Raw genomic sequence first — 23,791 nt, forward strand, 5'->3', positions numbered from 1 at the left:
TTCTTATCCAATTTTCATGCATAAGATATGCATTGATTCTTTTTTATAATCATCTAAATTTAATCCTCTGCATTTGGAGATTTTTACACCTGAAAGTTGTTGCATGGAAATTATTGAAAAGCTTTTTATAGTTTTAATTAAATTAAATTATTGAAAGTAGGTTATATATTTGTATCCAAATCATTAGTTTTCATCAGGAATTAAATTCAAAGTTTAAAAGAAACAAATGCTGAACCACACATTTACAATTATTTTTTCCATTAAAAGGTTATAGAAAATTCTTAGCTCAAAGAATTCAGTTAAGTTCAATAAATGTTTATTCAATAGATAGGACTGTGCTACATGCCAAGAATATTAAGACAGAACTAAAATTTTTCCCTGCCCTTAAAGAGCAGAGATTTGAATAGGTAACAGAACATGTATACCCACAATGAGGAAAATGTAAGGAGAGAGAGAGAAGGAGAGAGAGTGAGAGAGAGAGAGTGAGCACACTTAACAGCTGAGGGTATGTATATGGATTCTCTAGTGTTGAAGTGAAGCGGGAATATATTCCCAGGACAGTCCTTTGCAAATGCACAGACTGGGAGATGGATAGAAAGTGGCATTCCGGAAACAAATAGTCCAGAATGATTTGTTTTTTTAATCGGGTGAAGAGAAACAAAGAATTTTAAATTGGGACAGAATAGATTGATGTTATTTTGATTGTAGTCCAGGGTAGCTAGAAGGCATTTATTTTCAGAATTTCTGTATGTACCAAGGGAAATTTTTTCCTTTTAAGCCCCAGGACCATTTTTTGGTTGGGAACCAAGAAGATATGGCCATTTAGAAGACTAAAATCCCATTTCATTCCATGGACATAAGAAATTTTTTTTCATTTTCAGGATAGAATCAACCCATACTTACAGCCCCATAGTTCTGTGTCTGAGCCCTTCCAATCCCGGCAACAAAGGCAGAAAAGAAAAGAACGAGTTGAAAGAAATAGAGGTAATGGACAGGTAGGTAGAAACTTATTTGGGATAATTTGTCACATACCTTTAACAGCGAAATTTTCAGAACTACACAAAAGTTATATACTGATTCATTGTGGTGTGATGGAAACTTTGAATTTCCTGCAGAGAGGAAGTTCTGATAGGTTCTACAAGGTGAAAATATTTCTTATCACATCTTGTGATGTACTGGCATTTGTCCATCTGAGGGCAAAGCTAGTCTCTAGAAGCTCATCATGGTGGCCTCAGAAGGATGTGTTTTGGTCCTGGCAAATCTTTAAAATATGTTCACACACACATATATGTGTATATTTTAAATTTGTTTTGCTAAATATTTCCCAATTACATTTTTAAAAAATTTTCAACATTAACTTAGTTTAAATTTTGAGTTTCAAATGCTTTTCCTCCTTGCTATCCTTTGAAAAGGCAAGCAATATAATATGAATTATACATGTGAAGGTATGTAAAACATATTTCCATATTATACATATTGCAAAAGAAAACACACAAAATCAAGAAAAATAAATTTTAAAAAGTGTACTTCAGCCTCTGTTCAGAGTTCATAATTTCTGTCTCTGGAGGTGTATAGATAGCATTTGTTTATCATAGGTTCTTAGAATTGTCTTGGATCATTATATTGATTAAAGTAGCTAAATCTTTCATGGTTTCTCATCATGACAGTATTGCTGTTACTTTATACAATATTTTCCTGGTTCTGCTCACTTCACTTTGCACCAGTTCATATAAGTCTTCCCAGGTTTTTCATTTTGATAGTATTCCATCACAGTGATAGGCTACATTTATCTTTTCTCAAATTGATGGGCATCTCCTTAATTTCCAATTTTTGCCACCAAAATATCTATAAATATTTTTATATAAATAAGTCCTTTTCCCTTTTTTTTGATCTCTTTGGGATACACTTAGTAGAGGTGTTTCTAGGTTAAACAAAGGGTATGCATCAGTTTTGTAGCCATTTGGGCATGGTTCCAATCTCCAAAATAGTCAGATCAGTTCACAGCTCCATCAAAGTGCATTAATGTCATTATTTTTCTACAACCCTTCCCAGCATTGTCATTTTCTTTTTCTTCCAATTGAATATATGTGAAATGGTACCTCAGAGTTGTTTTAATCTACATTTCTATAAATCAGAGATTTAGAGCATTTTTTTCATATAACTATTGTTAGTTTTGCTTTTTTCTGAAAAGTGCCTGTTTATATCTTTTGACTATCAATTGGGGAATGGCTTTTATTTTTATAACTCTAGCTCAGTTCCCTATATATTTGAGAAATAAGATCTTTATCAAACACACTGTAAAAAAAATTTTTTTTCCTGTTTCCTGCTTTCCTGATTTTGGGTACATTGGTTTTGTGGTGCAAAATTCTTTTAATTTCAGTTAGATAAAATACATTTTACTTCCCACAAGCCTATCTATGTCTTGTTTAGTCATAAAAACTCTTCTTTTATCCAAACATCTGACAAGTACAATTTTCCATGTTCCCCAGTTTGAATCTTTGGACTTATCAAATACTAGATTACTATGGTGATTCACACTTTGTAGTGCTCTATTCCACTGAATTTACCACTGTATTTCTTGGCCAGTACCAGATTATTTTCTTTATTACTATAATATAGTTTGAAATATGGTACTGCTAGAGTCATGGGAACTCTTTGAAGATCATCTATTATGATAAAATGCGATCTGAATCAGAATAGGCAACACCTATACTGATAATATCACAAATTCTTGAATAAACTTATCTCACTTGTAATAGACTTTGGATAAGTTGTTTAAAATTTAAATTAACAATTGCTCAGAAGATATATAAATCACTATCAACTGAAGAGCAGGAAATATTTAGGAAAAAATGACATGCTAAAATTAGTTTTAAAATATGAATCATTTATACATCATAGGGGAAATGTCTACTTTTGGAAAAAGATAGAAAGATCACTTTGGGTGTGTAAGGAAACAGGCCAGCATGGCTAAATGTGCAATTCTCTTTAGTGAATTGTTGGTAATTTTTTCCTTACCCCACACTCATAAATGGAGATAGCTGACCTCTTGAAAGAGTTTCCTCTAGTATTTTTCCTTCTGTGCTAAGAAGAGAGTGGCTATTATTAGGTAGGTAGTAAAAATATAAACATTTGAAACTTTTGGAAAATAGTTTTGGGGATTATAATGTGAAGTGAAAAATGGGAAAGGATGAATATGAAACTGAATTTATTTTATATATATTTTTTTAAGTTTCAGGAAGTTCCTTCTAGACCTTTGCCTTCTCCTCCCATTGCTATTAAAACAGTTGAGAAGATGACATACAGTGATGCTGATAAACATAACACAGAAGTAATGGTATCTGTGGATAATTCAAGAAGCAGTGAGATAACATCCTCAAAGGTTTGCAGGAATTTTTTGAAATTTACTTAGCCTTCGTAATGCTTTTTGACATAAGAGTCAGGGCAAATTGTAGAGTTAAGAATAGCACAGTGAAGTGGAAGGAACACTAAACTTAGAGGCAAAAGACTTTGATTCTGTTCCTACTTCTACACTTAACAGTTGTGTAACCCTAAGCAAATCACACAATTCTCAGTTTCTTCAGCTACAAAATGAGGATAATAATAATACCTCACAGTCTTTTTAAGAAAACTAATTTGTAAACCTTAAACTGCTATGGAAAAATGTACTATTATTCCTCTAGCCTTGGTTCGCAGACTGGTTACTTGCAAAGTATGCAAAGAATTCTAATTCCATAATGAGAACATTTGCAAATTATAGAATGGAGTAATCTGGTATTGCTTAGGCAAGCACCTTCCTTGGTTTAGATACCCTGCTACTTCAAATACAAAAATTTGAAATTAGGAAGATTTGGTATATTTTTTTAATGCATTGAAAACTACTGATCTGCAAACCTCTTAAATATGTGTGCCTAGTTGCAGTAGCTTTGGTATTGAAAGGCTGGTTTCAAAACTCCCCTTGAAGGCTGGTGCCAAACATTTTTATGTGCTAATGATAGAGTAACTCTTAGCTCTCATTCTTTAAAAGGATCGACCTTTGTCAGCTAGAGAAAGGAGGAGATTAAAGAGGTCACAAGAAGAGATATTTCCCACTGGTAAGATCTTTTCCCCCTTCCCCAACCACTCTTGTTGAAGAAGAAGGGGATTGGGGGGTGGGGGTGGGGTGAGAAGGGGGTTAGGAGGGAGTTGGTGCATGTATTTAATTTTTTTTCAGTGTGAAAGTATGAAGAAAAGAAATCATACTTGATGAGGTCTAGGAACTTTAAATATTCAGTTTAGGATTTTGACTACTACAAAGTAATTTAGATATTCTTAACATTATCGATATATGTTTTTGGTTTGGAAACGTGTAATCCCCTAACTGGGCAGAACTAACACAAAAGAATAGAGTAGATTTTTCAAATTATATCGTGTTTCTACTTCTAAACTTTGCCTGAACTTGTCTAGGGGTCAATGCATTGCTCTCAAGAACGTGAATACAGAGTTAGGCCATTAGAGAGGTTAGTCCAGAACTAGGGATTATTAAGTAAAATGTATGTATCAGATGTTTAACTAGATAACATTTATGTTTTGCTTTATAGGGTGCAACACAAGTCTTGAGATGAATAGTGTAATTATCCCCATTTTATAAATAAAACAAAACCAAGACCCAGAAATTAATTGCTTTGTCCATAACCAAGTGGCTAGTGTCATGCCAGATCATCAGATCTATGTCTTATCTATGCTTCTCTGGGTCTCAGTTTCCTTATCTGTAAAATGAATGGATTATATCTATAAAATGAATGGGCTTGTAAGGTACCTTCCAGCTCCAAAGCTATGATTCTTTGAATCTAAGACTGGTGCTCTTTTACTAGCTTCTTCTACCTGACTCTTGTCCCTAAATTTTAAGCCAACTGGCCTTTGATAGTTTTTTCAGGTCCTTCGGTGAGAAGAGGTTCTCTGGATACAGAAGGAATGAAGTTGCACATAGAAGATGAGCACATTGCTCATCAGTTATCTTCAGATGTGAATACCTCTCAGGTAAATTACAGGCCACATTCCTTAATTTGGAAATGTTTAAATTTTTTTTTTAACAGTATCTCAGATGAAAAAGACTCTGAAAATTGATTAGACTGTACCATCCCTTTAAGCTATCATCTTATAGCTCTCTTCTTCCTACTCAGACTTCTAGAAAAGCTGTCCACACTTATTACCTGCACTTCCCCTGTCTTCTCAGCTACTTGTAGTGTGTTTTCTGACCTTTGAATAGCCAAATCTGATCACTTTTCCTCAATCCTCATCTTTCTTGACTATTCTACAGCCATTTGTTCCTACTGATCATATATCCTCCTGAATATGTACTCTTCTTTCTGGGTGTTCATGATACTCTTTTCTCCTTATTCTCCTGCTCCTGAGTTTCCTTGAATCTCCTTAGCAGGATTATCAGCCATGTTAAGCTTTATAACTTTAAGGTATTTGCCAGAGCACCATTCTGAATCCCCTTCTCTCTATATATATTTTCTCATTTAATGACCTCTTTAGGCCCCATGGATTTGATCATCTTTTTTAGCAAGTGATCTCCAAATCTATATATCCAGTCCTACTCTCTTCTCATTGCTCTAATATTATAAACTTGTCTTTTTCATATTTGAACTAGATGTCTTACAGAGATCTCAAAATCAACATATCCAAAGTTGAGCACATTATCTACCTCTTCACAATGTATCCCTCTTCCACAATTCTTTATCTCTGATGAAGATGCCAATCTCCTTCCAGTCAACAGGTATATGACCTTGGATCCCCTTTGACTTTTCACTCTTACACACATAGCATACTGCCTTCTTATTAATTCTACTTTCCAACATCTCACATACCTGCCTCCTTCTTTCTCTTTATATTGTCACTCTTCCAGTTCAGTCTTTATCACTTCTTACCTCACCTAGGGCAGGGTCTCCTTAGTGGCTTCCAGACTTCATTCCCCTTCTCTCTCCAGTTCATCCTTTACATAGCTGCCACAGGCATGATACGTATCTGGCTGTATCACTTTCCTACTCAAAGATACTCCAGTTTATCCCTGTTGCCTCTGGACCCAAATGGAAACTCCTATTTCGCATTTAAACCCTTTCTAATACAGCTCCTCGCCATACATATGCATTGTTTACACACTCTGATTCCTGCTTTTTGTTACATACAACACTTTTACCTTTAGACTTGCTGTTCCACTGTCTGATCTCTCCCTTTTCCTTCCCACTTAGGGAGTTTTAGGATACTTTGCTTCCTTTAAACCTCAAATACTACCTAATACATGAAGTTTTTCTTGATTCTGTCCCTCCCTGGTTGTTAGTGTTTCTCTGTAGCCTCTAGTCACCTTGCATTTATTCTGTATCATTCAATCCTGAGCTTCTAGTTATTCATTTTACTGGATAAACATGCATGGCAGGGGTGCTATATTAAGTCAGGCTGTGGGCCTGGGTACTTACCCAGAGAGCTGACCAGGCAGAATCTTTCCTCAGCCTCATACTATTGAGTGGCTCTGGCTACTCTCAATCACCCTTTAAATACCAAATGGCAGAAGAATTGCCACTTTGTGTTAGGAAGGAAATGTTTCCTTAGGGATTCCCTTTGCCAATGAAATCAGGCCAACCCTGAGCTCTAACTGAACCTTGGATCATGCAAATACTTATATGGGCAATAACAATATCATTTAGTCTTTTTGTCCCCATACAGAGTAGGCACTTAATAAAATTTTTATTGATTGAAGGTGATGATATTGAAACTAAGAGAACAAATTTTAAGGTATAGTCTTAGACCTTATTATAAGTTATAGTAAACTAATCATATGCTAATAACTCATCACTCACTAAGAAAGTACCGTAGTACTACTTACAAGGTAGTAAGCTTGGTTCTGATACATACACACAAGCACACGCATACACACAAACACTTTACTAATATATCCATTTAACTGGCCAAAAAAAAAAGCCCTTATTTTCACATTTCACTACCAATCACTTTCATATTTTTCTTTTTCTGATACATTTGTAAAAGAACTTGAAAATTGTTTTTCCTTATTTGTGAGGCATAAATGTCATTTAGAGGAAAAAAGGGCAAATAAAGATTTTTTCACTAGGGATAAGCTTATTTTTAACTGGAAAACAACACATAGGGGAAAGCAGTTTTTTACCATTCTACTCTGACATTACATATTATGGTAAAGAACAAGACTTACTTATATCTGATGATAATAAGGTTTTACTTCTTTAAAAAAATTTTGTTCATCAGATGTTTTACTAATTCATATTTACCTAATGCCTAATTAGTTCAGATTATTGGTTTAAATGCACTTAATACATTCAAGTGCATTCTTCTACATCAGGCATCCTTCTGAGCTACTTCTCAGGTGTTATTGCATCATAATCAAGCTATAACTACCATTTGTTAGATAGAATTTGATGGTTAGTCTAATAAGCCAGGACCCATGTTAGTTAATCCTAGTCACACTGAAAGATTTGAGCATTATATAGAATTGTCCTTTGTTGCATAAAAAGAATATTCTCTTTAAGGTTGATTTCTCCTTGAGGGAAATCGGTGTGTTGCTCTTCAGGCTTCACTTGTGATCTGGGTGAGATGGGCTTTAATTTCCAATTCAGTAAAGAAACTTGGGTTTATGGAGTAATTTCTGTCTTCTTCAACAAATAAGTATTAAATGTTAATCATTTATTAGAAGCTGAGGAAACTACAGAAGTTAGCTAAAATATGGTTTTTATCTTCATGAATCTTCAAATCTAGATGAGTAATTCAGATAACTGTGTAGAGGGTTGAAACTCTGAAAAAGTTGTGATTGAATCAGACAAGAGAGTACTTAAGGCTAATTACCTATTCAAGGTCAGATAATGGCTCTGTAAGCATATATTTAGATGATGGCTGTCCTCATGATTGGGGTTTGCTGAATGCTTGGTGATGAGGTAATCGTAGGCAAGGATTGGAGGACTGAGGGAGAGAAGTCAGGGTCACTTGGTGGCAGGACAAGGAGGAGAGAGACTAGAGACTCCGGACTCCAGAATCTAGGATACAACTTTGGCAAGCCGAGTAGCAGCTTGCCTGCCTCCTTCACTTCTCCCCCTAAAGACCAAGGATTTTGATTTATCTTGACTCTGGCTGATCCTGAGGCCTTCCAGGGAGCTAGCCTGTACTTTATATAGCTGTAATATGTGGTGTTACATAACTCCCTTAAAGTGATTCAACAAAACAAAATGTTATATGAAATCCAAGGAAATAAGGAAAGTTTCATAGGAATTGCCCTGTGAGCTTTGCTTTAAAATATGGGTGGTAGTGTGGAGGGGGAAGATGGATAGGAAATCTAGGCACAAGAAATTACATGAGCAGAAGCATAGATGAAGAAGAAAACAGGTTGTTTACTACAGCAAGTCACTGAGTTAGGCTATAATCTAAAGTATTTGGAGGGGAGACCAATATTAGGCTACACCATTTGTAGAATGGTGTTGAGTAGGGGAGGGCTTTGAATTTCAGGTTAAGGGATTTGATCTTTGCTTATTAGGTAATAGGGAGCCACTGCTGTGTGAAAGGTGAGGGAGGGAAGAATCAAAAATAATACTAAGATTTCAAATGTGGGAGTCTTGATGAAGAATAGTATTATTAACAGAAGTAATGAATTATGTCAGAGGACTTAAATTGTAACTCTGTGTGTGTGTGTGTGTGTGTGTGTGTGTGTGTGTGTGTGTGTGTGTGTGTTGCTTTAGCTTAAAATTGTTTCATATAATTGTATTTTGGATAAATAATTACTGAATATTTTGTTTTGCTAATAGGAAAAGAAGTTAGTTCGTTGTCTGTCTGAGGATGAGTTAAGTTCTTCTACAAGTTCAACTGATAAGTCAGATGGAGATTCCAAGGAAGGGTAGGTGTATTTTTTAACCTTCCTTCATAGGTTAATTCAAAATGCCTTTTCAAGTCTGTGTTTATTAAATTGTGTCCTATCTTAATTATGCATACTAATGAATTCACCTGATTTTTGTGTACTTTTATTCACATAGAAGATTTATGTTGGCTTCTCTTTTCTGCAATACTGCAGCAAGTTTTAGTTCAATTTTGTAATAGCTTGTAAGGCAGATTTTTTTAGGTATATTTTAATAATGCTTTTTGCTTTTATATCATATTTATTCCTGAATATTCTCCTCCACACCTTCCCATCAGGAAACTTTTCCTTGTGACAAAATAATTTTTTTAAAAAACAATTTAGAAAAATAGCTAGTATTTAAACCATGTTATAGCTTATATAACATTCAATAGCCATAGTTCTCACCCCCTACCATCTATTTCCTTACCAAAAGGAGAAAGCTGCATTTTCTCAGTTCTTCTCTGAGACCAAACTTGGTCATTTTGATTATATAACTTTACTTGAATATTGATGGGGAGAGGAGAGGAGAAGGGGGGAGAGAAGAGATCTATGAAAATGATAAATATAAAATTAAAAGTAGGTATTAAATTGAAAATGATAATCATAGGGTTATGAAAGGTCATTGGTTTTTTCCCTGCCTTTAGATAATTGCACCTAAATTATCCTATTCATATGGCACCATATACTTTTAGCTTAATGTTTCAGTTTCATATTTCAAAGAGATTCAGCAGCTTAGGGAAGCCGTGGTAAGTTTTTTACAGGCTAGATGTCCTAGAGTCCAGTGGGAGTAGAAAGTGTTTAAAAGGGGCAAAGTTTATAAAAAGTCCAGTGGAAGAAGATTATATAAAAGGGATAGAAGCCCCCCTACTTGGACCTCCAGTTAACAAAACAGATTTTTTTAAAAACTGAGACACCAATAGGTTTGCTAAATCTTTTAATCCATTGGTTAAAAGATAAAAATCGATCTTTACATCTAGCTTGGGAAGATGACTCCAGAAAAAAAAAATCTTGAGGAAAAAAAAGAATTGGCAATATGAAATGAAAGGATTTATATACATTATTTCATAAGTACAAGACAGATTCCCTTGAATTCACTTAGGGCCATGTTAGCTGAAAACAAAACAAAACTCTGTATGGTTTCCTTTACTCCCTATAGTGTTTAGTTTTAGTAAATCTTTAAATATGTGTATATACAGTTACATACACACACCATTGACTCTAGATACAAAATCCCACTTCACTAAGGAAACTGGGAAAGGCCAAAAATAAAGCAGAGTAGATAAGTAAAGATTTTTAAAATTCTTCTTGAAAAGGTGGTTATCCTAGTCTCAAATTCTGACATGAAAATAAAATATATATGTTCTGGATCACATACCCAATAAAGTGGGGGATTAGACATTTCTTCTGAATTTAATGACCTCTCAGAATTCTCCAATTATGTGCAAGAAATAATACAACTTAACTGTCTTCATTGTTTGGGAAATGAAGAACGCTAGGGAGGTAACAATTCAATGATATAACAGTAGGGAAGAGTAATTTCTTGCCCTCTAACCCAAAACTTATTATGCTTTTTATACAGGGCTACATAGACCACTCACGGGCTTACAATGAACCTCCATTCTGCCTTTACTCTGCTTCTTCCCAGTGACAGAATCAAAAGGCAGAAGTTTACTTAGGCTCAGAAAATAGCTCAACCAGAGAACTGAGGAACAGAGGAAATTGGATCAGGACAGTTGTATGTTTATGAGGCATTCCACTGAGTCTGAGGAAAAAAGCCCAATGTCAATCTCTGTCATCCCCCAGAAATCACTTGGGTCAGAGACTGAGGCCAGTGAAATGTGAATTGCCCAACGTGGAAGGAGTTTGAGATAGCCTGGGGATCCAGCCCATGGGAAAACCATCATCAAAAGAGAAAGAGTCAGAAAATGAGCAATAAGGAAAAAAAGTTTAGAATTACTAAAGATTTCAAAAGAAAGAATACTAAAAACTTTGAATAAAAGTAGATAAACCAACAGTGAACACATTAAACAGAAAGGAATATGGCTTTGAGAACAGTTAAGAGAGTCTAGACATCTGTGATTAAATAATGCAACAGAATTTAAAAATATGGATCCATGGTGGTAAGTCTTATCAAAGAAACAAAAGAGATAATATTTGATTGGGAATGCATATACACAGAAGCAAAGGATAGCCTGAAAGTTGAGAAGCAAAAAGCAGTAAGATTAAAAAGAAGAACATTATCATGTGAGCAAAACATTCATCTCTGAGATACTCTGCACAGAAAAAACCTTGAGAAGTATAGATCTCCCAGAATATGACAGTCAAAAACCTGACTACAGTAACATAATAAATAATACAAGAAAACTGCCCAGAATATCTCAATGTAGAAAACAAAGTGGTAATCAGAAGACTCAGTTTTGTTTTTTAAAAAAATACACAGCTACCCCATGCTGTAAATTCCAAGATACATAGGATTAAATTCAATAATTCTAATGATAAGCAACAAATTCTGTAAGCAATTAGGAAAAAACCTTCAGATATAAAGGAAAATGAAATTCAAGTGACAGTTATTCTATACCCACAAGAACTAGCAGAAGGAAATGGAATGTATTCAGAAGAGCAAAGGAGCTTAAGTTGCAGCTCAAGGTTGAGATATATTAATGGGAAAAAAATTAATTTCAACAAAAAAGAAGCATTCAAAACTTTTCTACAAAGAAAACTTGATTTTTTTATGACATAAATATAATACTAAAACCTAAACTAGGGAAGGATAAGGCATCAAAAACCTACATAAACCAGTATCACTAATGAGTATTGATTCCAAATTTTTAAATAAAAACCAGTCTGCAACAATTCATCAAAGAAATCATTCATCATAGCTAGGTTGGATTTATAACAGGGATACAGGAATGGTTCAACATTATTGTATAATTATTTTGAAAACAAAAATATCCAAAGTCATATGGTTATCTCAATAGATTTGGAAAGAGCTTTTGACAAAGCACAATACTCATTTATGCTAAGAACTCTATAAAGTAGGCAAAAGGGAATCTTTTAAAACTATCATTCTCAATATCTAAAACCAAAAGCTAGCGTCATACATAATGAAGATACATTAAGATCTTTCTCAAGAATGGTGGAAGTAAAACAAGGAGGCCCACTTTCCTCATTATTATTTGATATGGTTCTGGAAATGATAGCAAGAGCAGTAACAGAAGAAAAGGAAATTAAAGGCATTAAATTCAGAAAAGAGGAAATAAAACTATCCTTATTAGCTGATGATACCATGATTTACTTAGAAAAACTTAGGGAACTGGCAAAGATTCTAATCGAAATAACAACTTTAGCAAAGTTGCAGGCTACAAAATAAGCCTTTAAAAATCAACAGCATTTCTCTATATAACAACATAATCCAATAAGCAGTAAGAAAGAAATTCTGTTTCAAATAAATACAAAATATCGAGAAGCATTTATCAAACACAGTTTTAATAGATTTGATTACATTGTATAATGCTTCCTAAAGAAATGAGAAACTTAAATAGCTGAGTAAATCAGTGCCCATTGCTAAGCTGTGTCAATATAATAAAATAATGCTAAAAATTAATTTATACTTTTAATGCTATGCCCATCAAATTATCAAAAGGATACTTAGTTTCAGCCTGACTTGGGTGAGGGAGTTCCAGGATTGCATATTTGATACTTCCAGATTAAAGATCAATGAAACAGACTAGGTAAAAGAGAATCAGAAAAATGAAACTCAATAACCCAGTACTTGATAAAGTAGAAAACAAAATATTTAGGAACAAACTGCCTGTTTGATTAAAATAAACTGATGGAAAAATTGGAAGACAATCTCACAGAAGTTAGGGCCAATACCCTCCACTATATTCTACAATACTAATAATAAATGTGACCTTAATATTAATCATATTATTAAAATATTTGAAGAAAAGAAGCTCATGTACCTCTTACAGCTGTGGGCAAAAGATGTATTCTTAAGCAATCAAGAGAGAGAGGCAATCACAAAAGATGAAATAGATAAGTTTCATTAACATAAAACTGAAAAGCTTCTGCCAAACAAAATTAATGCACGTAGGATAAAAAGGGAAACAATAACTAGAGATGGAGGTGGGAGGGAAAAATCTAAACAGTTAACATATATATGTATAAACATATACATATAAAGACCTGTAGTTATTCTTTAGTAGATAAGTAGGCAAAGGATATAAATAAGCAGTTCTCCTCAAAATTGCAAAATATTCAAAATATGAAAGATTGATGCAAATTAATCATAAGAAAAATGTTTCGATTTTTACCCCACACTCTGAGAAAAAAAGCAATCTGAAAAATTTTTATGAAAAATCATAAGACCAAACTAATTATAAATGTAATCTTTTTCAGAAAAGGCCATACAAATGAAATGAATGATTTGGTACAGCTGATGACTCAGACATTAAAAATGGACTCTAAAGAGAATTGTGAGCATCTTCCAAAACTTCTTCCCATGTCAGAGTTCAGACTTCATCGAAAATACAAAGATACACTAATTCTGCATGGGAAAGTTGAAGAGGATTCAGAGGAACTTGGGCTTAAAGAACTTTCTCCAGGTTTGTGATTTGTTACTTTTGAAGCAAACTGGGAATTACCTCTGTATTGAAGGTAGGATACTTAAAAGCCAAAGTAGTTTAATAGTATTTTGCACATTTAATATTACCATTTAAAGATGAAACTTTATTCCAGTTGTTTAAGGGCTACATTGATACCATACTTTATGTGGGAAGTAATTCTCTGAAAAGTTGGGGTTTTGTAAATAATGTTTTATTTTAGCTATATTAAGAGAGCTTGCTCACTATATAGTGGACTCATCAGAACTTATTTTTTGCCCCAAATCCTTTTTTCTTGCTAACTTTCTTCTTACTGTTGAGCATCATCATCCTACAGTTACGCTCCAGGCTCACAACCTAGATGTCACCCTTGAGTTCCCTCTCACACTTACTTCAACAAAAACATATTATTATATTCATTATATCTCCACTTATCTCTATTCAGACAGCAACCACCTGGCACAGGGTCTTACAACTTCATGCCTAGACTGTTGGAATAGCTTGATTGATCATCTCCTTACCTTCAGTTTCTTCCAATTTTTCATCCACCAAAGTCATTTTTCCAAGTGAAGATCAAACTATGTATGAATGTCTGTTTCTTCTTCCCCTTCCTCTTTCCTCCCTCTCCGTTTTTCTCTTCCTCTCCCTCTCCCTCCATCCTCTCTCCTCTTCCCACCTCCCATTCTCTCTCTCTCTCTCTCTCTCTCTCTCTCTCTCTCTTTATCTCTCTCTCTCTCACACACACACACAGCTTTCCATTACTTCAGGATCAAATATAAAATTCTCTGGGTTTTAGAGCCTTTACAACCTGGATCCTTCCCACTTTTCTGGTCTTCTTATACCTTACTCCTATCCAGTATTTCTAACTGGATTTTCTAACAATACCAACCTTCTGCTGTTTCTCTTGACACTCCATCTCCCTTCTCTGGCCTTTTTTAACTGGCTCTCCTCTGTGCCTGGAATGTTCTATCTCTTCATCTTCACCTCCTGGCTTCCTGCAAGATTCATCTTATATCTCACCTTTTGCAAGAATTTTTTCCTGTCTCCATTCCTCCCAAGCCCCACTGGAATTGCATTACATTTACATTGTACATATCTTATGTACATATAGCTATTTGCAAGTTGTCTCACCCATTACAAATGTTGTTGCCTTTGTTTCCAATGAATTTCGTACAGTGCTTCACCAGAAGTTAACTCTTAACATGTTTATGGTTTAAAGAGACTTCTTTATTGAATTTTTTCCCTGATTTACTTGATTTTTAATTGAATGTATCTTAATTTTCTTAAAGTCAGGTTCATCTCATTTGGATTTGGTAACCAGGGACTGGTAATTACCTCTGGAAGCATTATAAATAGAGCTGCTGTGTCTTATTTGTGTCATTACATTGGACCTACAGAGAAACTTTCCATTGTCTCTCCCCTTAGAAAGTGAGTTTTTTACAAGCAGGCACCAGCTGTATCTCCAGGGCTTAGCACAGTGCAAATATTTAATACATGTTCTCCCATTCATTCAATGAGATACAGAACTATCTGTGTACAAATTTCTAATGTGAACATAGCTCAAGTATAGATCTCTAAAAATTGTATTCAGTAAGTTATAATCATTAAAGGTGAAAGTAGTTTTTAAAAAATAATAACTTTTTATTTTTCAAAGTACATGCAAAAATAGTTTTCAGAATTCACTCTTACAAAACCTTGTGTCCCTATCTCCCCGCTCCTCTAAATCCAATATAGGTTAAACACGTGCAGTTTTTCTAAATATATTTACACATTTACCATGCTGCACAAGAAAAATGTGATCAAAAGGAGGGAAAATGAGAAAGAAAAACAAGCAAACCAACAACAGCAAAAAGGTGAAATTAATATGCTGTGGTGTACATTCAGTCCCCATTGTCTTCTATCTGGGTGTGGATAGTTCTTTTCCATCGTCTATTGAAATTGGCGTGAATCACCTCATTGTTGAAAAGAGCCAAATCCATCAGAATTGATCATCATGTAATCTTGCTATTGCCGTGTACAATGATCCTCCTTGTTCTGCTCACTTCACTTAGCATTAGCTCATGAAAGTCTCTCCAAGCCTCTCTGAAATCATCCTGCTGATCGTTTCTTGTAGAACAATAATATTCCATAATATTCATATACCATAACTTATTCAGCCATTCTTCAACTGATGGGCATCCATTCATTTTCCAGTTCCTTGCCATTATAAAAAGGTCTTCCACAAACATTTTTGCACATATGGGTCCTTTTCCCTTTTTCGTGTTCTCTTTGGGATATAGATCCAGTAGAAACACTGCTGGATCAAAGGGTATACAGAGTTTTATAGCCCTTTGGGCATAATTACAAATTGCTCATGAGTTCCATTCTTCTTGCTATGAAGTGTAAATATTGATTATTATTATTGCCCTTGTCTTGTTATTTTTTAGTTGTTGTTTCTGGTTCTGAAAAAATCAGAAGAATGATTGAAGTCTTGAGAGCTGATGTAATTCAGGGACTGGGAGTGAAGCTTTTAGAAAAAGTATATGATCTTATGGAAGAAGATGATGAATTGAAGAGAGAGGTAAATATATAGATAACTCTAGATGGTCTGCTTAAAGATAAGTTTACATAAATTTTGAGTGCAGTGTTATCCTGAACTAATTTTTGTTTCCTCTTGCAGAGCATTGCACTTTCCATATAGTAGATACTCAAGATTGAATTAGTCTGAATGAAGACAAAATTGCCTAGAGCAGGGCTTCTTAAACTTTCCACTCATGACCCCCTTTTTGTCCAAGCAATTTTTACAAGACTCCGGGTATATTGGTATATAAAATAGGTATACAAATCAAACATTTACTGATAATAAATCTTAATTATCCAGATTAAGCTGGGGCCTAGACTTCAGAGATTAAGATGTGCCAGAAGTGACAAGGCCAATATGTCAAAAGTGAAACCTGAACCTAGATCTTGCTGGCTTTGAAGCAAACTTGCTATCAGTGTTGCTCCCCTGCTTTGTGTCTTAAAGTAAAGCTATTATTACCAATCTACCCCCAATTTGACAATCAAAATAGTTAGTATTTTGGATTACATTTGTAAATGTCATCTAGTATGCACATTTTTCATAATGTTTTTTCTTTGTTCCACATAGGTACGTTTACAGGAGCATTTGGGTGAAAAATATATAAATTATGGCACAAAAGCTCAACTCCTGAAATTTTTTGAAGAAAATGTGAACTTCTAAGCATTTGTTCTAATCTGTTGCCAGAACCGAAGACTTATTTTTAAAGACTTTTTTGGTGTTGTTTTCCCCAAAAGATTACCTCTACCAAATATCAGATCGGTGACTGTTAAATATAGTGGCTTTTTCCCCCTGGGATTTCTATATTTTGCAGGAGTTTAAAAATGGATATGAATGAGTGCTGTGTTGACTGATTTAGGAAGAGGCTTTTAAAAAAAAATGAATAAATGGGTACCACATTGTGGGAAAATTACTTTATGTGTTTTACATGAGACTTGTTTGGTTAAGTAGCCGGAAGCCATTGTATATCCAGAAATTCTAAAATAGTCAAAACCTACCAGAGCAATACTGTCAATACATAAGAACAGAGATTTTCTAGGTGGCTATAGCAATGTAACAAACTACCTAAACAAATGGCTTTACTTAATAGGCCTGATAAGTACATGGTGGTAATATATCAGTACTACAATGGTAGGTGATAAATTGGAAGTCAGTGCATGATCTTTATAGATTTGAAGAATGGAGCTATACATAACTTTACACACTTACAAAAATTTTAAATTAATTGCTTTTAGTTTGAACAACATACTTGCAGAATTGAACCTATTTAATTTGTGCTTTTGGCTTATATATTCAGTATATATTTATATACTGGCTTTAATTCATTTTTTCATCAGCCAAAACATGCCCTGAATACTAATTCCTTTTGGAATGAAACAATTTGTAAGTAAAATACAGGTGCTTTTAGGCTGAATTTGAGGCATTTTATGTCTCTTGAAATAGAGAATTCAGCTTTTTTGCATAGTCTCCCTTATTTTATATCATGACACTTATTATCCTTCTTTGTTTTAAAGGTCTACTGTGTATATTTTAGTAATTGTTTTTTTATGAGGTAAAATTGTTATGAAGCAAATAAAATGAATTTTGTAAAATAAAGTTTGTTCAGTAAATTTCCAATGTAATGGAAAATGTACAGGACTTGGATCAGAAGACTTGGGTTCAAATTTTGTTTCTAAAATTTGTAGGAATGTGGCCATTGACCCCTATCCGTTTCTTCATTTACTTTAAAACTAATGCTTAAAACTATCTACCTCAAAGGCTATTATAAGGAAAAATCTTTGTAAGCCTTAAAATGCTATGTAAATGGAACTGCATTAGAAAAATCCTAACACTTTAATACTTGAGACATGTTTCTATTTTGTAGATTTTGAAAATCATTTACCACTTAGCATGCTATAAAAACCTTTGCAATACTGCATTCCCTTCTGGTTCTTTTTCTTAACTAGGCTATTGTAGAGTCTGTTACATTAAAATGTGGGTCTTCATTTCATAGATGACAACTAAAACCTTTTAAGAACTTGAAACCAAGTAATAATATAGTGAAAATCTCAGTAGATTTGCAAGGTATTCTTTTAGTACTTACACACTTTATAAACCACTACACTGTCATAAATTTTACTAATAAATAGCACTAGTTCTACTGTCCTCCAATACCATAGAAGAAGCACTATGGTGTGATGACAAAAGCATCAGATTTGGAAAGAAATAGAGAACCATGGAAAGTCAAATCTACCAATTAACATCTTATACATATTTTTTCTTTTTACCTGCTGCTATATAATAAAACTTCCTGAGGAAGTTTATCCTAACTTTATCTTTCTTACCATGTTTTAAAAATTGATATCAGTGTTCTTAAAGGTGCTTTCCAGTTCCAAATAACTTACACAAATCTTGCCTGTTGATTTCCTTATTATAGGTTTGTGTGGGAGAGTAAGGTTATGATTATCAATTCTTAGTTTCCTGAGTCTCTAGAGTCTCTAAACCCAGGATTTAGAACTGGAAATCATTCTTTGTTCAAAGGTCTTCTCCAAGGCCAATTCTAGCTCCAGTATTCTGATTGTGTCATCTGGTTAAATCTTTCCTCCATGAAAGTAATCTTTTCTACATATTGAGAAGTGGTTACTTAGCCTTTAAGTTCCATCATTGGTGGAGAGCTCCCTTCCCTGTAAGGCCTGTTGTTTTAAGAGAATCCTTAATCCAAAAAGATTTACTAGTCTGGTCAAAAGCTGACTACCTGAATTGTTTCTATGACTTTTAAATATTCCTGTTCCTTATAAAAGGCTTTGTCAAGTTTGATAGACTTTTGTCATAATATAAAATATTCTACTTTCCTAACTATTAGCTCATTCTTGAAATATTTAACTATCCATTCTGTATTAGTTTGGAATCTATGCCATCCACCTAACACCTCCTGTTTCTTGGAATGAGCTTTTTAGTTTCTTCTACCCACTTCAGAAAAAGCATAGATGCAGTACTTTCTAGATGTCAGCCTTAAGTTAATTAGCAGTTAGAAATGCACTATAAAAGCAGAATAGTACGATCCCAAAATCCCATTTAGTTAATGCTTAGAGCAATTACTATTACTGAGAATGACTGCTTAATCATTCAAAAAGTTAGTACCACTTAGTAACTTTGGGGGAAAGGGTAATTCACATTAAGAGTATTAACCTTTCTTTTGAAGAGGCAGCCACAGAAATGGTATACAAATATACTTTCATTCACAAAAACAGTAACACAATAAAAACGAATTTTTATCTTATTGTACAAAAGACCCTTTAATCAATGTAAAATTGGAGTAGCTTTGTTTTATTGGAAAAAAAACAGAACTTTTTATTCAAAATGCAGTGTATAAAAGTTAATTGTAATAGTCATCTATTAAATACTAGTATGCTTCAAACGAAGAACTTGCACAATTGCAAGGCATGTTCCACATGACTTAAGTACTTTTCTTCATTTCACAGGAAATTTATGAAGCCAGGAGTTAAAAATGTTTATGAATAAAACCCAATTGTTCTTAATAAACAATAGATAATGAATTCTAAGCACAGCTCTGCAATGTAGGTAGTTTTATTGTTTTGGAAATGACAAATTTCACAAAGAACAGAATGAGTATTGTAAGGTTGAATCTTAGAATGTTTCAGTTATTTTTAGGATGCCTTTTAATTTTTTTCTCTGCTGGTTTCTTGTCTTCTGATCCTGAATCTTGAACAGGAAGCCATTTGAGGGGATGTCGGCGATATATGGGCCACGGAGGAAGTGTCAGCTTGAGGGGGGAAGGGAAAAATATATAACTTATTCAAGTCAGATGTCTAAAATGAAATGAATCATCGGTCTACAAATGTTCTCTACTAACTTATAACTGATTCCTGTTTTAGGGATATAGGAATGTAGACTTCTTGATCACGACTATCTTTGTAATTGATTTTCTATTGTAACTCTCAGGGTTGTTTCAAACCCTTCTCTCCTAAGCCTCCTCCCCCATCTCAGCAGAAGCTATTATATTTTTTGGAAAAAATAAAAGCCATTCAGTATTAGCTCCTTTTTCTCCCCTAGACATTTTCCATTTTTTCTTTGTTCCAGTATGTGATGAAAACCAGTCCTTTTACTTGTATGTTTGATCCCATTCCCTCCTGTCTTCTTCTGTATACTGCCCCTACTCAATCACCATCTTCTCAAGTCTTTAATCTCTTCCTGATTCCCTCTCTGCTGCTTACAAACCAAAACTATCTAGGTCTCCCTATACTTTTTAAAAAATGAAAAAAAACATTATCTTTATCCTTACATACATACCAAGCTACTGTCCTACCTTTCTCTTTTCCACAAATTCCTAAAAAAAAACTTCACACTATTCTCTGACACTTCCTCTCCTCAGCAACTTGCAGAATAGCTTCTAGTCTCATCGTTCCAAAAATGCTCTGAGGCTACCAGTGATCTCTTATTTGTCAATATGATTTGATAGCTTCTTCTCGATCCTTTTTTGACTTCTCTGGCCTGATACCATTAACCACTTTATCATCACAGGTACTTTCTTGGCTACAACTTTTTTTTTTTTTAATGGCACTAACTTTCTCTACTCTTTTTTTCCCCCTGAGGCAGTTGGGGTTAAAGTGACTTGCCCAGGGTCACATAGCCAGTTATTGTTAAATGTCTGAGACCACATTTGAACTCAGGTCCTCCTGACTTCAGAGCTGGTGCTCTATGCACTGCGCCACCTAGCTGTCCCTAAATCTCTACACTCTTTGACTTGGAAACCTAATCAGCTCCCATGGTTTAATCATCTCTATGCAGATGATTCCCAAAGTTGCATATAGTTTTAAACCATTACCTCAAGCCTTATCTCTATCCCCACACCAACTGCCTACTGGACATTTTGAACTGGTCCCCAAACGTCTTCTCAAATTCCCTGTTTCTGTTGAATATACCACCATCATCCTCATCACACAGGTATCACCCGTGACTCACCCCACAAATTAAATCAGTTACCAAATCATGGTTACATCTCTTTTCTGTCCCATTCTTTCTCTTCACAAATTCCCATCCTTGTTAATATTAAGGTCCTCATAACATTTTGGCCTACTGCAATTAGATCACCTAACTTCATCTCTCCCTTCTAATCCAGCCTCCAAATAAATTGTAAAAGAATATTCCTAATGCATGGGAAAAATTGTCATTCCCCTGCTCAAGAACTTTCTGGTAATTCCTCATTTCTTCTAGGATTAAACACAAATTCCTCTCTTTAGTATTTAACCACCTGGTTCCAACCCACCTTTTTTTTTTTAAACATTCTTAACACATCACTCCCATTACTGTACATTTCAGCCTAGCCAAAATACAATATTCTACTTTTCTAAAACTCTGCACATATATAGACTACCTTCCAGATCTGCCATGCATTCCCCCTTCACCTCCACTTCTAAAGTTCCCTAGCTCAAATATACTTCCTCTTCCCTGATTCCCAATTTTCTGTAATTGCCTTCCCCCTTAACTTGTATTTACTTCACACACATTTGTCAGCATGTGTACAATATGAGCACCTTGAGAACAAGAACTAATTTCTGACTTTTTATCCCCAGTATCCTATACAATGTCTGGCACACAGATACTTAATATATGTTGGTTGATTGTAGAAATACATACATTTTCTAAATGGAAGGAGGGGAAGGACTTTTTTAGCGGTAGTCTCTCCAACAGACTAATCCCTATGTGTATAAAACATTCACATTTGCCTATGTCACACTAAAATTGCATATACATACATCCCTGTGCGAAATAGCCTGTGAGGTATTCCCAGGCACTTGACTGATCAAATTGTTTTTTGTTTAGGTGATTAGTCTTTCATATTTGAAGTTTACACAATATCTTTGCTCCCTTGTCCAAAAAGTACTGATTGTCAGGCACTATGATAAGCACTGGGGATTCAAAGACAAAGGGAAAAAAGTTACTACCTTCAAGAAGTGAAGAATCTACCCAAGGAGAAAAAAATATACAAGCTTATTCAAGATAAATATGAGGGAAAGAAACCTCTAGAAAGGCCTTATGTATAAAAGAGAGCACTTGATCTGAGCTTGGGAGGAAACTAGATAAGGCAAGAGTACATTTTGGGTGCCTACCCCAGAGATGGAGTGCCCTGAGTAGGGATAGTTGGGACAGGGAGAGCACAAGAAATTCTTTCAGGTCCATAATTTAAAAAATATTGTCTAGGTGGAGCTAAGTCTGACTCGATGCTTATTCTGATGTATACAGCTCAGCATCTCCTTAACAAGTGGGGATTAATGGGTATTAGACTACCTTCTGATGACAGTCAATGGAGATACTGACTGAAGGTGTCCAACATCCAATTTCATCTCACAATCTTCCATCAGTGCTTACAAAATTAAGAATAGAATAACAACCAGTATAAGAGGCCCAGGATCCAAAGAGGCATTTCTTACCAAGCACGAAAAAGCAAATCCAGCCATAACAATATAGACTGTCCAACCAAACTGTTCAGCCACATATCCATAGATAAAGCCAATTACCTAGAACAAAGATAGATCTTATTAGGAAAGGCTATGCTGAAGAAAGCAAAACAAATGAAGATGGATACTTACTGCAGAAAAAAGAATAATTCCCTGAAACATCTGTTCAGCTAACTTCTGACCCTTATAATCCTACGGGAAATAAAAAACAGAAGTTACCACTTCAACAACCCTTCATTTTTTACGAATCATTTTTAATTTGGATCTTGCCCCAGATTAGCCACAAAAAGCCATTGGGCAGGGGGGAGGACGGGGGGTGGTGGAGAGGGGGACGCAGGGTGAGGACCGGTAACTCGAATAAAACTAAATTAGGCGAAGGTAAAGACGACCGAAGTCAGAAGACGAAGGTGGTGCGTGAGAGGTGGTTAGGGGCTGGAAGCAGGCACAATAAATGCCCCTGGCAAGTTGAACTGAACATCATAGTGCACGGAAGGAGAAGCCCGGAGAACTCCGAGGCAGAAGGAAAGGGGGCGAGAGCCACGGGAAAAGAAGGGACCGACAACCGGGAGGGGAGGGTCATCAGCAGTGAAAAGCCTGCTCCTGGAACCAGATCGGTCCCCAAGAGAGTGGAAGCTGCTGGAGGGCAGGCCGGCGCTAGGCACAAAAAGCGCTACCTTGGGCGCACTCACCATCTGCGTGGGCAGGGAGCTCAGTCCGTCCAACATGACTGCCTTCGGGGCCAGGCGACGCTGCAAGGACGCCGAGGGGTTGCGCTTCGGGGATCTGGAATGGGAGCGGCTCTGGTCGACGCTGTTAGAGAGGCCTGGCGAAGGAGGCGGTGGCGGCAGCAGATTCGGGGGTTGGGGCCGAGTGGCGCGGCTCGGATGCGCAGAGAGCTGGATCCCGGAAGCGGATGTCCTCACCGCACAAACCGGCCCGCTCGGCCCGCCCCGCCCCATCGCTAAGCCACGTGTACCTTCAGGGCTGGCTTGGACCTGGCGCGACTGCGGCGCGGGCGGAGGCTGCTGGGATTGCCGGAGGGAAGCATTCCGTCCCCGCGGAGGAGTCGCCGTGGGTGCGGACTCCAAGCGGGGTGCTGCAGCCCCGACCACCGGACTCGATCCCGAAAGCTACTCGGCTGTCCAACGGCCACCGGCTCGAGTCGCGTCCCTATGGCAACGGGTTCCTCGCTACTGCGAAGACCCTTTGCGTTACGGGCGGCCAAGCACTCTGCCTGCTCGCGCGAGAGTACTCGCTGTCAAACCCGCAGTGGCCGTGG

General features: G+C 35.8%; 2 protein-coding genes across 3 annotated transcripts in view; one reads left to right on the forward strand and one right to left on the reverse strand.

Annotated features, from left to right (window-relative positions):
* The window catches only part of NEK4 (NIMA related kinase 4), a 37,372-nt gene extending 19,722 nt beyond the window's left edge, over window positions 1-17,650 (forward strand). For both annotated transcript variants that reach the window (XM_051984948.1, XM_051984940.1), the window contains 8 exons: window positions 882-995; window positions 3,233-3,382; window positions 4,028-4,094; window positions 4,907-5,019; window positions 8,805-8,893; window positions 13,295-13,500; window positions 15,924-16,057; window positions 16,625-17,650. In XM_051984948.1, the coding sequence (XP_051840908.1) occupies window positions 882-995; window positions 3,233-3,382; window positions 4,028-4,094; window positions 4,907-5,019; window positions 8,805-8,893; window positions 13,295-13,500; window positions 15,924-16,057; window positions 16,625-16,717 (966 nt within the window). In that variant the 3' untranslated portion in view covers window positions 16,718-17,650. The remainder of the gene's footprint in view (window positions 1-881; window positions 996-3,232; window positions 3,383-4,027; window positions 4,095-4,906; window positions 5,020-8,804; window positions 8,894-13,294; window positions 13,501-15,923; window positions 16,058-16,624) is intronic.
* A 1,955-nt stretch (window positions 17,651-19,605) lies between these two features.
* On the reverse strand, window positions 19,606-23,604 carry SPCS1 (signal peptidase complex subunit 1). The gene is made up of 4 exons (XM_051984996.1): window positions 23,202-23,604; window positions 22,645-22,704; window positions 22,486-22,572; window positions 19,606-19,817 (listed from the first exon to the last, which is right to left on the reverse strand). Exons 1-4 carry the CDS (start codon window positions 23,469-23,471, stop codon window positions 19,692-19,694), a joined length of 543 nt encoding a protein of 180 aa, XP_051840956.1. The 5' UTR covers window positions 23,472-23,604; the 3' UTR covers window positions 19,606-19,691.
* Window positions 23,605-23,791: the final 187 nt, after the last annotated feature.

This window comes from Antechinus flavipes, chromosome 1 (assembly GCF_016432865.1).
Source record: "Antechinus flavipes isolate AdamAnt ecotype Samford, QLD, Australia chromosome 1, AdamAnt_v2, whole genome shotgun sequence".
NCBI classification, from domain to species: Eukaryota; Metazoa; Chordata; class Mammalia; order Dasyuromorphia; family Dasyuridae; genus Antechinus; species Antechinus flavipes.

Bases quoted from the DNA above. Each gene is read 5' to 3' on its own strand.
- SPCS1 (XM_051984996.1), bottom strand. From the start codon at position 23,471: ATGGGGCGGGGCGGGCCGAGCGGGCCGGTTTGTGCGGTGAGGACATCC. The intron at 22,705-23,201 runs GTGAGTGCGCCC...TATTTCCCGTAG, and splicing joins GCTCCCTGCCCACGCAGATG to GATTATAAGGGTCAGAAGTT. The intron at 19,818-22,485 runs GTAAGAAATGCC...TCCCCCCTCAAG, and splicing joins GATTTGCTTTTTCGTGCTTG to CTGACACTTCCTCCGTGGCC.